The sequence below is a fragment of the Hydra vulgaris genome, chromosome 04, assembly GCF_038396675.1.
Source record: "Hydra vulgaris chromosome 04, alternate assembly HydraT2T_AEP".
Lineage (NCBI taxonomy): Eukaryota > Metazoa > Cnidaria > Hydrozoa > Anthoathecata > Hydridae > Hydra > Hydra vulgaris.
The window spans coordinates 47,618,702-47,635,727 of record NC_088923.1 but is presented as its reverse complement, the minus strand read 5'-3'; the positions used below and the strand labels follow the sequence as shown (position 1 = coordinate 47,635,727).

At 29.3% G+C, this 17,026-nt stretch overlaps 1 protein-coding gene across 2 annotated transcripts in view; it reads left to right on the top strand.

Annotated features, from left to right (window-relative positions):
* The window catches only part of LOC100208218 (inactive ubiquitin carboxyl-terminal hydrolase 54), a 65,360-nt gene that overhangs the window by 44,849 nt on the left and 3,485 nt on the right, over positions 1–17,026 (top strand). Inside the window, exons 11-16 of one of the 2 annotated variants that reach the window (XM_065796508.1) lie at positions 231–469; positions 774–1,825; positions 6,237–6,347; positions 9,457–9,619; positions 10,664–10,724; positions 14,542–14,567. In XM_065796508.1, coding sequence (XP_065652580.1) covers positions 231–469; positions 774–1,825; positions 6,237–6,347; positions 9,457–9,619; positions 10,664–10,724; positions 14,542–14,550 — 1,635 coding nt within the window. In that variant the 3' untranslated portion in view covers positions 14,551–14,567. The remainder of the gene's footprint in view (positions 1–230; positions 470–773; positions 1,826–6,236; positions 6,348–9,456; positions 9,620–10,663; positions 10,725–14,541; positions 14,568–17,026) is intronic. The other variant, XM_065796507.1, reaches the window with a different exon arrangement.

Here is a 17,026-nt window from a genome sequence, read left to right as displayed (position 1 = left end):
TTTTTTTTTTTAATGATTCTTTTAAAGCTTTTTGAGTTTTTATTTATATTAAATAATTTATTTATATTAAATAGGCAGGTTTCTTTGTTTATATTAAGTGTGTGTGTGTGTGTGGGGGTGCTTTATAGTAATTTTTTTTTTATAAACTGTTATTTATTTCATAATAAATCTTTTGAAATAAAATAAATAATATAATTTAAGTTAAAAATCAATATTTATTCAATTTATAGATAGGTCATAGTTGGACCAGTGTAATTGAAAAGTGTTATCGGAATCGGTTCCAACCTCTACTTGTTATCTATGCTAATTTTAATGGGAGTCCTGTAGATGTAAGTAATGCACCAACATCCATCAACATTGTGTCAAAGGAAATGCTTCTTTCAAAACCGAAGTCACCACCCCATCGCAAGCATAAGCGAAAAACCAAGCGCAGTAAAGATTCAAAACCTAATGATCATGAGTCATCCAGGTAAAAAATGGTTTTGATAGTTAAATATTGATATTATTTTCTAATTGTATTTTTAAAATTTGTATTTTACACTAAGTAATGATTCAACACTTTGTATTAACTTATCTTCATTAAAAGGAAAATATTTTTCTTGTCACAAAAAGTAAAAAAGCTAATGCTTTTTTCCACACAAAAAAATATATATTTTTTTTAAATTAAAATTTTTTTTCAAAACTATATTTTAAATTGAGACTGAAAAATTTAGTTAAAATTAGTTAATTAATTTAGAGAAATTTTTTTTAAACTAAATTTTTAATGTTTTTAGATCAAAAAGTTTGAGCGTTAACAAAACTTGTCAGAATTCAAGTAATGACTTTAGCCTTGTGTTACCTGATAGTTCACTTAAAGAAAATCAAGAGGTTGAATCCTTTCGGAGCAACAAAGCTAATGAAGGTATTAATCCTGCTTATAGGTCAGATGTTTCTCTTCCTGGTTCTAATGTGCAAAAAGTTAATACAAGGCCACTCCCCATAATTGAAAAATCAATGGGCATAGTTGACAGAAGATCAGAGAATATTGACCAGACTAATGTTCTAGAAAATTCCCAAAAGAACAGTTATATAAGGAAGAAATTTGTTGATATCAAAAATGTAATAAGTCCAAAAAAACAAATTTTGAAAAAAGAATTACTGCCTAATACATCTTTACGCTCCAACTCACTGGATAGTATTTTTCAAAATGAAACAAATGGTGATTCATCAATTTTTAAATCACAGTACATTACACCAACAGTTTTAAATGACAATATTCTGCAGAAACAAAAAGCCAAATTGGTTGTTCATCAAAAAACACTGAGTAGTTTAGAATCAAAAATGAATCGGAGTTCTAGCATTGATGTTTTAGACTCTGCTCATAATCAACAAAAAAATTCATCAGATAAAAAAAGCTCTACACGACCAAATCCAAATAAAACCATTAATAGTGCTGAGGTTTTAGAATTTTGTCATCATCAAAAACAAAAAAATACAGTAGATGTACCAAACTCTACAGCTTCAAAAAAAAATTTAACTAGTTCATTTAGCAGCACTGAAGTTTCAGAATCTCACAATTATAAAAATCCATTAGATGCACGAAATTCTATTAGCTCTAAAAATCCATTAGATGCACAAAATTCTATTGGCTCTAAAAATCCATTAGATGCACGAAATTCTATTGGCTCTAAAAGCAATGGAACTAGTTCCATTAGTAGCACAGAGTTAATGAATTATAAACTTTATGATAATGAAGATGATCTTATTGATCTACCAAACAATACTCAGGCGTTGCTTAATAACAGTTTTACAAACAATGATGGGAGATCATCAGATAGAAAAGCAGGTGTGAAATTTTTGTTGATTTTATTTCATTTACAAATTAATGAAATGTTATATAATCTAAAGGTAAACTAGCATGTTTTGAGTTTTTACAAAATTCTGATACCATATTTATATAAAGTACCATATTTTTGACTGTTGCGTACTATGTATCTGATTTACATATTATTACTGTTACTAGTTATTTTGCAACTTTTTTCCATCCCATTCAAACACAAACCTTATATATATATATATATATATATATATATATATATATATATATATATATATATATATATATATATATATATATATATATATATATATATATATATATATATATATATATATATATATATATATATATATATGTATATGTGTATATATACATACATGAATGTGAATATGTATAATATGTATATGTATATATATGCGGTAGTGGTGTAGTGGTAGAGCGCTTGCTTTATAAGCGAGAGGTTCCAAGTTTGATCCCCACCACGTCCCTGGTAGTACCACGCTCAACTTGTTTCTCCGCACAGCGACCTTGTTTGTCAAGGTTTGTGTTTTGGAGTTATAGAGTTGAGAGAAGGTTATAACCACAATTAAGTAGCCTCCTCTTCTGTAGTGGCTTTCTCGACCTTGGGGAGGTGAATTAACAAATATATATATATATATATATATATATATATATATATATATATATATATATATATATATATATATATATATATATATATAAATGTATATATATTCTTTGGGCTCTTTTGTTTTTGATATTCATCAACAACGTACCAGGAACACTACAATGTATACACAAACTTTATGCTGACGACAGCAAGCTAATGAAAATGATAAAAAACATTCCAGTTACAATCAATTTGTAAAAAGATTTCAACAAATTAGTCGAATGGACAAGTATATGGTTTATGGAGTTAAACAAGAAGTAGTGCAATATTAAAAAAGAACCCTCAAACCATCTATACGATGACAGAAAATGATGTTGAATACAAACTAGGTAAAACAACAGTAGAATGTGACCTAAGCGTGTTAATCTCATCAGACATCAAATGGCATAGTCAAGTTAATGCAGCAGCAGCAAAAGCGCAGAATGCACTCAGAGTCATCAAGTGTATCTTCACTCATCTAAATATAGAAATGATACATACTCTGTACACAGTGCTAGTCAGACCTCACCTTGAGTTTGCAATCCCTGTATAGAATCCTACTTTGAAAGGTGATATCGAAACACTAGAAAAAATCCAACGGCACGCAACCAAACTAAAACAAAATCTTAAACATCTGCATTATGACATAGAGGAAGGACTATCCTAAATGAAATTGACTACGTTGGAGACTAGACATTAGCGTGGTGATCTAATATAAGAGTACAAATTATTGAACAAAAGATCACATTACATTGTTTAAACCACAACAATTTGCACCATCATTACGAGCAAACGGACCAGCATTAGTAATAAGAGATCATAATCTAAAAATTGAAAAAGAAAGTTTCAAGCATTCTTCATCTTTTTTTTTTTTTTTTTTTTTTTTAATTCACCTCCCCAAGGCCGAGAAGGCCACTACAGATGAAGAGGCTACTTGTGGTTATAACCCTCTCTCAACTCTTTAACTCCAAAACACGAACCTTGACGAACAAGGCCGCTGCGCGGAGAAACAAGTTGAGCGCGGTACTACCAGGGACGTGGCAGGAATCGAACTCGGAACCTCTTGCTCATGAAGCGAGCGCTCTACCACTACACCACTACCGCATCTATCATCTCAACAAATGTTCTTTAGAAACCGTATTGCAAATGAATGGAATGCATTACCAATTCATGTGGTGAATGCACAGTCTTTGAATTTTTTTAAAGCAAGACTTGATAGATTTTTATGAATTTTTATAATTTTGTGAAATTTATTTAATTTTTAACAAATTGTTAATTATTATAAAATAAAGAGTAGTGTAGGCTGTCACATATATAATCATTAGGGTTATGACTTTTTTTCAACCCTATGCTCCTGTAGTGCAGTTTGATGAACTTTTACCTAAAAAGCACAAAATGAACTATTATTTGCATATCATTTGAAAAAAGGTTTATCCTGCCATTGAAAAATCGACTTTGACATAAGTACTACTATGTATTCAAATGTATTTAGAATGTCATAGTCCTGTAATACAATAAATTTTCAATCCAACAATGACTCAGGCCGTTGACCTTGCTCTTGCACTTGCTTATTGCATAGAAGGAATAGAAGGTGCAATTTGTTTTTATTTTTGCATGAAGAATACATTTCCTTCATTATTTTGATTGTGCGCTCTGCGCATTGATTACTTCTCGGAATCTGTAGTATGGATGGCTCTCTTTTCCAGTGATTTTTCAAAGAGCTTAAAGCCTTTTTGTATGGATTCAGTACTTAGCCAAGTTATTAAAGTCATTTTCGTTGTACAGTTGGTCTGTAAACCAATGGTCTGCCCAGCCATACAATATAAATTGACTCTCGGCAGAACTATCCTTGTTGAAGGAATTAAGATTAAGGCCAGGATGACTAGTATAACTCTGGAATTCCACCTCGCATTGCTGATGTTGGGCAATTTCTAAAACCTGATCAATGGAAAATGTCCCTTTTCATCAAAAAATCAGAACACTCAAGTGAGATGAAATAAAAAATTCATATCATCTCTCCAGCCTGACGTTTGAGAATTACTTCTATTCCATTATCAAGCTGTGTTTTCAGTTGTTCGTACTCCTTCAACAGTTGAGATATAAATGGATATTTGATGTTCTGCAATTGTGTTTCACTTCCAAGTTCTTCATCCATCACCAAACGGAGGATTCTATCTAATACATGGTGTTGTCAATTGATAAACTGAGGTTTGTTGATGCGTTTCTCTGTGAACATTCGTTGCAATATTACAACAACACCATTCTTTTTTCCAGTGTTAACGCTGGTGGTCTCTGCAACAATCATCTGTATTGAATTTTATAGGTGAAATTCATCGAGGACTTTAAAAAATCATTTAGCAATAGTTTTTCCCCTGCCATCGACCAAGCCAAGGACATCCAATTTGATTTCTCTTCTTTCATTTTTAAGGACAACCACTTGATAATCGATTCCATTGATGTGCTTGCCATCAAAGTGTAAGGACCAACTTTCCGTATGCAACTTTTCAATCATTTCTTTTTTCGGCTTGATTGCTTCTTTGATTGTTGACTTGTAAATAGCTGATTGACACGGAGTTGGGATGTCAATGCCTTCATGAGCCGATTGCTTGCATATGTTAGCAACTTTGTTCGTTGATACTCTAGTGTAGGTCACCAAGTTGACTGCAATTTTGCTTTTATGATGTTTTCTGCTTGGTGTAGGAGTAATCTCATCTTCTTCATCGTTTTTATACTCACTGTCGTCAGCCTCAGAGTCAGAATCACTAAAACCAGGATAGTAAGATGATGTGTTGGGTGACCAATTAAACAGTTTTTGTCTTTTAGAGGGGTGGATCATTTCTTTACTGGGCGCTTGGCCTGTAGAGTTTCCCACTGTTCCCTTGCTTTCCACTTGGAGATGGTACAATTGCTTGTCTTTGGAAAATAACCATGTTCCATCCACTATATAGTAATACCAAAAATTTCATCAAGGGGTTTTTAGTTTCCTTGCTTGACACATTCATCATAACATTTCAGTATTTAACAAGCTTTGCTTGTGTAACTTGATCAAATACATGAGGAAAATTCAGTTTATTCTTCCACAATTTGGTGACTTCCTAAGAAATTTTGGCTATTCGCTCCTTTCTAAAATATTCTTTTTCAGCAAAGCCGCACGTATTAGTAGTAGCAGTCGCAAGACTAAATAAATGACGATTTGTAATTTTAATTGGGGGGTGACCTTTTTTTACAACCTAGAGGAATTGAACATGTTTTCAATGTTTTCTAACAAAAGTTTATTGATTTATGACACAGAAAATTTTTTTTTTTTTAAAAGTCAAAATGTCATAACCCTAATAACCATATATCTGTTTCGCGATTCAACTCGCTACAGCATCTATATTACTACTATTACTATAATTTGTATATATATATATATATATATATATTTACATATACATATACATATATATATGTAAATGTATATACACACACATATATATGTACATGTATATACAAACACACGCACATATATATACACACACATATATATGTACATGTATATACAAACACACGCACATATATATATATACACACACATACAACAACGTATGTACATTACATCCCATCCCACACCGCATATAAAATTAAACAAAATTTATGTAAGTACCTTGTCATTTTTCATGTGGTAGTTTGTAATTTGTGTTTAACATGTATATTAGTAGATTGTGTTAAAAAAAAAGTCTTATTTTGGAATCTTTTTAGTAGATTTTTGTGCAATTTTTTTTTTAGTGCAGTTTGATTTCTTAATAAATCATGCTGAGAAGATGTTGCGTAAGTCATTGCATTATGAAGAATCAGGTGATCTTCTTCTTGCATTGCGTCATTGCACAGATGCAACACGTAATCTTTTTTGTTGTTGATTGTTTTTGTTTATAAAGACGGGTATTTGATAATGTTAACTTTTTGGAATTGTTACCTGTTGCAAAATATTTTTATTAATTAAATTAATTGTATTTTGTGTATAGGTTATTTAAAAATCCGTGACATTAAATGATTAATAATTTCAATTGTGAATTTTCTTTTACAGAGAGCAATGATCCCTTTTCTCACAATTTCTAACTCTGATTTTTTTACCATTGTTTTGTTTTGAATGTTTTGAAAAAGTATTATATGTATTTCTTATATTAATATGGTTATCAATATCTAAGATATTATTAGACATGCAAAAAGCAGTTTCATTGGAAAAGAGATTGTTCAATTACAATTTTCTAAAATCAGAGAGCATTTTTAAATCCCCTCTTTCTTTCCTTCCTTTCTCTAAAATCAGTTTTATGAATATTTTTCTTTATTCATAATCTTTCAGCTCTCAGAATTAGGATTTGCATTAGGCAATGACTCAAAGTGTTTGAGAATTAGGATCTGCATTAGGCAAACAGACCTCAAAGTGTTTGAGGTTGGCAAAAAATTGCTGATCTTATTTTAATGTTTTATGGTAAAACCTTTGTATCAAATTTTTTTTTTGCAAACCTGATGCTGACCTCTAAAAGATTGAGGTCGGCAATAATTTGCTGATCTCATTTTTCCTTATTCCGAGGGTTGATCTTTACTCATGATTGAAAAGTGTTATCCTTTTAAAAAAATTTTCTTTTTTACTTATTTTTTGAAATATTGATATGTATTCTACCATTATATAATTAAAAAAGGGGTGGGGTTTTATTTATGAAAAAAAGTAAACCTTATTTCGATGCTAATTAATATTTCAAAAATTAAATAAATAATTTTGTTGAATATTATTAGGAACTTTTCCACATCAGTTTAGTTCCACGTGAGTTTAGCAAAATTTATTATAATAAGTTAGAATACTAAAAAAAAAGAAATGAATTGGAAATGAGTTGGAAATGAATTTTTTCAACCATCAATGAAATACTTTATCGGTTGATTTAAAATTGTTTTCAACTCTGAAATTTCAAACATATATGTACTTCTTTTGATCAAACTTTTAATGTGCAGTTTATCATTCTTGTGTTCATGTGTTTCAAATTTATCATATATATTGTTGACACTTAGCATGTATTTTAAAATCTGCTTTAGTGTTAGGTTCATAACACGCTTATGGTTTCAAATGAAAGAATAATGCATTTGTAACTTTCTATTTAACGTTTTTAGGTATATAAATTAAAAAGAAAGAGTATTTAATAATCACTAAGTATACTGTAATGAAAATATAAAATAATATTTTCATAATTAATCATTTATTATGAATTAAAAATTTTAAAGTATTTCTATTATTTAGTACCTTTAAGTTTTTAAACTAAAAAAAGAGTTTCATTAGTTATTTATAATAATCAGTTATAATATAGTTATAATATTATAATCAGTAGTTATTTTATAATTATTGTCAGTGTTTGCTTTTCAGACTAAATTTTATGAGTTGTTTTTTTCATTTACAACTTTTTTTTTTTTTCCTCAAAATTTTCTTGTTTTTTTTTCCCCCTTTTCGCTTTTTCATTCAATAACTTTTTCTCTGTAGCAAATTCTTTCTTTTTTAATTATTTTTTCTCTCCATTTTTGACTTTTTCTCTGCAGCTAATTGTTTAACTATAATAACTTGAAGTCCTTTTGTTTTATATATATATATATATATATATATATATATATATATATATATATATATAAATATATATATATATATATATATATATATATATAATCTCTAATTATTTAACATTTCAGATATGTTTCAAAACGAAATAGTTTTGAAAGCAGAATTAATTTGATGTTCAAAGCAAATATACTTTTCAATAAAGTGAGAATAAGTCCAAACAATTTACTTCAATGTTTCTAGATAGCAAAATTGCCAAAAACTTTTCCTGTGGCAAACAAATTCTGGCTATATTGTAACTTATAGTCTTGCCCCGTATTTAAAAAAAATTCCTATAGAAGATCTGAACAAGCTGAATAACTTTGTACATCTTTTTGATGAGTCTTACAATAGTTGTGAAGAAAGGTCAAATGGACTTACATGTGCTATATTGAAATTAAGAGAGTAATACTGGTTGTACAAGATATTATACTTTAGAGTTCATGGAAAAGCTGCAACCCCAGGTATTCTAAAGATGTTTAAATCTTGCATGACTGGTTTTAATGATGGAAAAATGTTTCAGGTGTCTATGGATGTCCCAAATGTGAATGAACTGTTTTAGGCAATGCTCAATGAAGAACATTGAAATAATGGATTTAGTACACTGATTGACATTATTGTTACCTGTGGTTTACATACTATCAATGAATCCTTGCAAACCTTTTTTTTCAGTTTCTCTTCAAACTGATAAACCAATAACTCCTTTGCTGGTGAACTTCTACACAACTTCTATGCTAAGTTCATTTATCCTGCAAATGCCAAAACTACAACATCATTATTCAAAATAGTTTTATCTAATTACGCAAACTGGCTTTGATTTTCCATTAAAGTATGATCTCCAGCAACTTAAGAGTATGGGATTACTGATATTCAAACTGACAAGTTCAAGAAGGAAATATGTGATTTTCTTGTCTCAATGTGTGTTCATATCATTGAGAAAAGCTTTTTGTCTTCACTCTTTGTTTGCTGTCTGATGTCTGATCATCATTTATGGTTGAATTTCAACAACAAAAAAATGAACATTTCTTTGACAAACTTTTGATGAAGCTTGTTATTTATATATTATTTTATAATTATATATTAATTTATAATAGTTTACCTGTTTGTATTTATAGTTTATTGAAAAAAGATTCTGTTTTTAATGTAATCGTTTTCTCCTTAAATTCACCTTACTTTTTCTTTCAAAATATTGTCATTTGCAACCTAATCTCCTTAAATATTAGGAAAATATCTCCCTAAATCTCTTTAAAATCCTTATTTTTAGCCTCAGTTTTAATAGTGAGAACCATGATGAAGAAGCAACACTATAAGTTTACTTTGTACTTATAAAATATTTCTTTCCATTTTTGTAACTTTATTATTTTTAAGGACTATTTCGTGATGCATCCAAACTTGTTGATAACGATTCAAATCTTGTTGAGGTTGTTGACAAAAAGAGATGGTCAAGTTTTTCTCGTTCTGAAATGTTGCAGAAAAAAATTGACAATTATTTAAAACTAGATGGATTGCCTCTTGAGGATAAAACTTTATTGTGAGTTGAATAAGTTATTTATTAGTTCTTTTAAGGAATTTATAAAAACAAGGTAAATTTTGATAAACAGTTTTTACATATTTTAAGTTTTTTTATATTTAAACAAGTTTCTTTTAATAAGAATTTTTGTTGTCATTGCTGTTGTTGTTTTATTCAGAATATTCAGATCAAAGATGCAGAAGTAAAAATAATTTAACATGTTATTTTTTATATTTAGAGAGATTTTACATTACATTTAAACACATAAACAACTTTTTTTAAATTTTCACAAATTTTTTAACTTTTTAAATTAGGTTTTTGAATTAGGTTCTTGAGATTTTTAAACAAGATGTAAACTAAAATATTTTAAATATTTTAAACTTTGAAAGAAAAAATTTCTAAAAAAAAAATCCTTAAATGGAGAGTTGCTTTATCAACATTCATTTTTTGGTTCTAATTAATTAGACCCTCTTACTTTAATCTAACCCAAAAATAAATTCAAATAATCCAAAAATAGTCCAATCTTTATTTGTTCTAAAAAACACTAAGTCATCAGTAAGATCCAAAATCATATTTCTTTGATTTTAAAATTAAAAGTTCAAAGATACAATGATAAATCTATAATCTGCATATTTATATATTTTAAAATTGAAAGTTCAAAGATAAAATGATTACCTATAATCTGCATTAAAAAAAAAAGCTCTGATTTAGGCACTGACTAAATATTTTGTTTTAAACAGAAAATAAGATTAAAGCCTTTAATAATAGTTCTTGACAAATTTTAAAATAGGTAAGATATCCTTGTGTTCTAGTAAAATAGGTAAGATATCCTAGTAATCTTGTAAAATGAACGTAAATTATTAATTTACCGCACCACATAAAATTGGTAGCCAGGTCATTGCTTTTGTGTAATGGTCTGGCTATTGCATGAAAGTATGCCAGAGCTAAGACATTATTGTATTGGGTTATCAGTATTAATGTCAGTTTGTATGAATTTATGGTAAATGTCTGCATCAATGTTGGTTTTCAGCTATCATATTCCAACCACACACTTTTTCTTTATAGTGATGCCTCTTTTAATCAGCAAAATGTAAGGAATTCATCTAGAAATAGCAGTTTTTATAATGTAAGTTTCTATTTTTTGCAGTTTTAAATTGGTTTAATGTTTAACTGTTTGACTATTATACAAAGGTTTGAGATTATATATCCATTATTATAATAATATGATAATAGTATGAATTTTTAAACTTACTGATTTAATAGTATATTTGAACATTTTTTTTTACATTACTCTGGTCCACACATAACTTAATATATAAACTTTGAATAAGATAACTTATTCAAAGTTTATATATTGTATTACAACTTTATATACAAAATAAATCTTGTGTTAATCAAATGTTAATAAGAAATAATATGCTTTGATCAGGTGTCTCAATTAGTGTTGTCACAACAAAATCTTTTTGTTAACAGTTTTGATTAATTAACTGAAATGATCCAAAAAAAACTTTAAATAACTCATTTCTTATTCTTCTATAGAATTGATCATTTTGATCATAATCTCTCTAAAACAATTCCCGTTCATTCTTCTATAGAACTGTTCTGATCATAATCTCCCTCAAACAAATTACTTTCATTCTTCAATAGAGTTGTTATGATCATAAACTCCCTCAAACAATATCCATTTGTTCTTCTATAGAATTGTTGTGATCATAACCTCCCTAAGACATTTTTTATCCTTTCAATTTCCATAATTAAAAATCATTATATGTCTTTCAACATCTTAAGAATGACTGAAATTCATCTTGTGATTTTCTTGGTGAGTGGTGCCAACAACATAGGTGCTATTCCTGTTATTAAAAACTCTGCAACCACTTGGATCTTTCTATAGCCTGACTAGACTTTCTATAAATAATATTAATTTATTAAGAATACATTGTATAGTTATTTATTTATAACTTTATTTTTATATTTTATTCATTGAGGCACATAAAAATTAGTATACTAGGATGTGTACTGGGGTGTTTTTTTTTCAGATAAATCAGTAGGCTCTTTGCTGATTCTATTTATTTTTTAAGATTTTATGTAGCACTATCAAGTTTCTTAACGATATCAAAACAATATTTTCCACTTTTTTTTTTTTTTTAAACATTATCGCTTCCAACAAGGCTGCAAGCAACCACTAATTAAAGTTGGAAGTTACTGGAAGAAAAAAGATGAAGATTGTAGAGCAAGATAACGATTGACAGACGACTTAAAAGATTGCAAATTATATGTATCAGGAAAGCAAGATGATGGAAGCGAATTCTAAAGAACTGATGTTCGAGGAAAAAAACGAATAAGAGTTTTTGGAGCACTTAGGAACAGTAACAGAAAAAGTATGACACTTAATTGAATGACGAGTAACACGAGAATGAATTTTAGTAGATGGCACAAGAAACACTAGCTCTTTAGAGCAGTGCCCATTATAGTATTTGTAGAAAAGAGAAAGAGAAGCAACATTACGGCGAAGTGATAATGGTTGGAGGTTGGCTGCAAGAACAGGTCCAACTATGTTTACAATGCGTTTTTGCGCCTTGTCTAAAAGAGAAAGGGCATCATTAGAAGATCCGCCCCAGATATGGCAACAGTATTCCATACAAGGCCGAATTTGAGATTTATAGAGATAGAGAATAGAATCCGATGTAAGAAAGTGACGAGCTCGATAAAGAGATGCAACCTTAGCAGATGCTAATTTTGCAACTGATTTGATATATGGTTTCCAAGAAAGATTGGAAGTAAGAGTTAATCCTAAAAGATGAAGAGTAGATGACTCATCGAGTACATCACCGTTCATATATATAGGGAGATCTAAATTATTGCGATAACGATTGGCTGAAAAAAATTGAGTTTTATCTGAATTAAAGTTCACCAGCTACTGTGAGCCCCATGCTGTAGCAGAAGTGAGATCCTTTTCAAGCTCAAATGCCCCCTATAAGCAATCAGAGGGTGTTGGTTTCTTACCTCAACAAGAGTAAATGGTAGTATCATCAGCAAACAATGCCACCTTAGATGTGAGAATATCTGGAAGATCATTAATGTAAATTAAAAAGAGTATAGGGCCAAGGATAGAATCTTGAATAACCCCTGAAGTTACAGAATAAGAAGAAGAGTGCTGTCTGTCGAGGGCAACTTTTATACTACAATTGGAAAGGAAGGATTCAATAATCTTAAAGGTGTTGCCAGATACACCATAAGATACGCTCTCTAGAAATTTTGAAGATAGGGATAACAGATGCCGCTTTCCAGCAGGCTGAAAAACTAGACTCTGATAAGCACTTGTTGAACAGTTTTAAGAGTATAGACGATAGCTCCGGAGAACACTTCTGCAAGACAATAACAGGTATGTTGTCCAAGTCACAAGCTGTAGAAGAGTCTAGGCAGGAAATCACTTTACATACAGAAGCTGGAGTGGTATGAATGTCAAGCAATGGATCAACCTGTTTGTTGGCAATATCAGGTAGAACGCAACTAGTGGAATCAAGAGATGATATTGATGAAAAGTTTTTAGCAAACAATTCAGCTTTAGGTGAGGTGACAAAGTCTGAACCATACAAGAGAGGTGGAATTAAAGATTTGCCCTTATTATTAATACTCTTAAAGATTCTCCAGAACTCACAAGAGCCTAATTTTTGAGATGAGATATGAGATTTCATGGCCTGAGAATAGCGGGCTTTGGTGTTAGACAAAACCTTTTTACAATGGTTTCTAGCAGTAATAAACAGACGTCTGTTTTCTGGAGATTTGTTTTGCTGATAAATATGGAAGTAATGGTTTCGATTGGCAATCGCAGCAGCACAGTGTGAGGAAAACCATGGAGGAGAGTGAGGCTTGACCTGGGGTCGTCGAGAGGGAACAAAAGATTCCATGCCAGCCTGAATCCACGAAGTTATGTAAGAAGCACATTTGTCGACAGGAAGACAAAGGATTTCTACCCAAGGGCTATCACGGAGAAAATCACGGAAAGAATCCCAGTCAGCTTTACTGTAGTTGTAAGATTTCATAACTAAAATAGTATTGAGGTTTTATAAAATGCAGTTATCATAAATGGCTAATTACAGTTGTTTATGGTAATTTTGTCTCAGAATTATTGGAATTTTATAATGCCATTATTGATCTACTGTAGACTAGAATCAACCTTTTTATTTTTTGGCATTACCAATTTGACTGGAATTGTTACAATTGTCTATAAAAAAAAAGTTATAGTTGATTTAAAACCCTTCATTTATTGAAGTGAAGAGTTTATTAAGTTGGAATAGCTATGGATAGTTTTATAAAATGATTTTCAATTAAAATTTTCAATAAGATCAAAACCTAACTGTATTATTTAAAATTTTATTAGAAGATGGGTAGCTATGAAAAGAGCTTTTGGTTTATTAAAATTCACATTCAAGTATCTTATTTTTAAAAATGGTTCAATTCTGGAAAACCCTTAGTTATCTAAGGATAAAAAAATTTGAGTTAATTCTGGATTTTATTTGAAAAACAAAAAAATACAAAAAAATAAAATATGAAATACAAAAACACAAAATACAAAATTTTTTATGAACTAGTACCTGAAAAGCTCTGTGTTTTAGAAAAAAAACATTTTGTTTGTGGAAGATATGCCCGTGTTATAAAAGATTTCCTCACAGAACCATAACAACTTTTTGAGATTTTTGTCTAGAAAGAAAAGGGTATTCTGGCTGATTGAATGTGAATCGTTCTAAGTTATAAGATACAAAGTAAATTAAAATGTGATTTTGAACAAAATCATTGTTTCCTAGTTTGTAAATCAACCATTTATAAAATATTTTTTTTAATATTTACAGGACATATATATGTTTTTTAATTGATTTGGTCAACTTTCTAATGAACTGAACTAAACTTATAACATTATTTAGTTTTTTTTAAATTTTTTGTAGGTTATATGAAGATTAGAAAAGAAAAGGTAAACATTCAATACATAAGGTAACAAAGGGTTGAAGTATACAGAAACAAGGGGTTGAAGTAGATACATTATCAGAGTTTTAGCAATTCTCAAATTTGTATTGAATACAAGTTTGAGAATTGCTAGTCTAACATGACAAACTTTAATGTCATTCATATAGTATTTTTTACTGAACTTTTTAATTTACAAAAAAAAATTAAAAATATTTCTACATGTCTATCGATTTCTACATGTCTATCGATTTCTTCATAGCTCTATATAGAGAATTAATTACGGAGTGTAAGGGTATATGGAGAATAAGTAAAGATAAAATAAATTTAGCCTTGGACATACACATTGAATGTAAATTTGAGCTTTAATGTAAAGATAATTATTTTTTAACCAAGGACTCAGAACATGCATGTATTTTGTTCTCCAGCAGAACATAAAAAGGTTTTGATGCAAAACCTTGATATAGTTTAAAGAACGCACTAAAGTCTTGATCAATTTTAATCATAATAAAAGTTCTATTTCATCCCTTATTTTTTATCCAGGATCAACTATCATACAGCAAAGCATGCTAAACTTATTTACCTGTTGAAAAATAAAATAACATTTAATATTTTCAAGAAACTTGATAGTGCAAATTTGCATATGTGAACCAAACAGTTTTTTTTTTTTTAATAATAAATAAGTATTAGAAAATGAAACTACAGCTTTTCCAACCAAACTTAATCATGTATGTCCATCCAAACTATCTACATCTACCTTTTTCAATGAATGTCCATCCAACATTTCAATGAATGTCCATGTTTATCTACATCTACCTTTTTTAATGAATGTCCATCCAAACTATCTGTATCTTCATTGAGTGTACAAACTATCTATATCTATATTTGCTTGATGCAAACTGTGAGTTTGCACAGTTTGCATCAAGCGCAAACTTACATAAGTATACCAAAGAACTTTCACTGTCAAATTCATTGGTTCACTTAAAATTTCAGCTTTTAGATTTAAATGAAGTTACTTTTATATAATTGTGCTAATAACATATATTAATTAATATTATTTCAGGGAGCATTTATTAATTTATTATTAGTTATTATTGTTAGTTAATTGACCATTTATTAGTTAGTAATACAGTGGAATCCTGATAACTCAAACTACTTTTGAGTTCCCCTTGAACCCTCACTAATACTTTCACATAAAAATAACTCGATAACTCGAACTCCCTTTAGTTCAAACATTCGCTAAGTTGAACTATTTATCTGTTTCCATGGCTAATATTTTTCGATAAGTCAAACTTTAGAACAAAAATATAAAAAAAACAGCAATAAAGCCCAACAATAATAATAAAACAATAATAATAGTTTGATAGTTTAGTTTATAGTATAAGGTATACTAATGTGCGCTGTAATACTATAATAAAATTTGTTGTGTATTTTATTATGGCTATTGTCACTGTTAAGAGAAAAATGAACATAAAATCAATTAAAGAAAAGTACGCTGCTTTAAGGGAAATTGATGAAGGATTGTCAAAGTCTCAGGTTGCTATGAAATATGGCATTCCAAAAAATACGCTGTCAACATGGATCAAAAATAAAGAAAAAATTTTTGATAAAACTTTTGATAACTCAAATTGTTTTTACTTATCCGCAATAGTTCGTGTAATAGAATGTCCCGATAACTTGAACATTCGCTAACTCAAACTATTTTTTAGGTTCCTTGGAGGTTCGAGATATTAGGAGTTCACAGTATTTATAGAAATTCTAGTCAGGCTATAAAAGGATCCAAGTGGTTCCAGATTTTTGAAAAAGAAGAACAACACCTATGTTGTTGGCATCACTCTGGAAAATCCCCAGATGAATTCAAGTCATTCTTAAAATGTTGAAAAATATATTTGATTAAAATCATAATGAGTCAAAATTCGAAAGAATAAAAAATGTTTCATGGAGGTTATGATTAGAACAATCTTACAGAATGAAAAATATTTTAGGGAGATAATGATCAGAACAATTCTACAGATGAGTCAATGAAAAATGTTTCAGAGTGATAAGAAAATGTTTCAGGGAGATAATAATCAGAACAATTCTATAGAATAATAAAAAAAAAATGTTTCAGGGAGATATGGTCAGAACAATTCTACAGAAGAATGGAAAAAAAATATTTTAGGGAAATAATTATCAGAAATGACAAAGAATAGATAGAAACGCTGCACTCATGCAAACTTGCACTTATGAACTCTGTACCTAATCTAGTTACTCATTACATAACTTAAGCAAACATTGCTTCATGTTTATATACTTGCATTTTTTATTTATTTTTATTTCAAAAATTTATGAAATGTGACTTTAGTACCTGTGTTTTTCATTAAGGATGGGTTTGTTTTTTTCTGCAATAATAAAGTTCAGGTTTTATATCAATCACTACTACAATTGCATCAGTAACATGCATTACATGCACAACGTGGCACTGTTTAC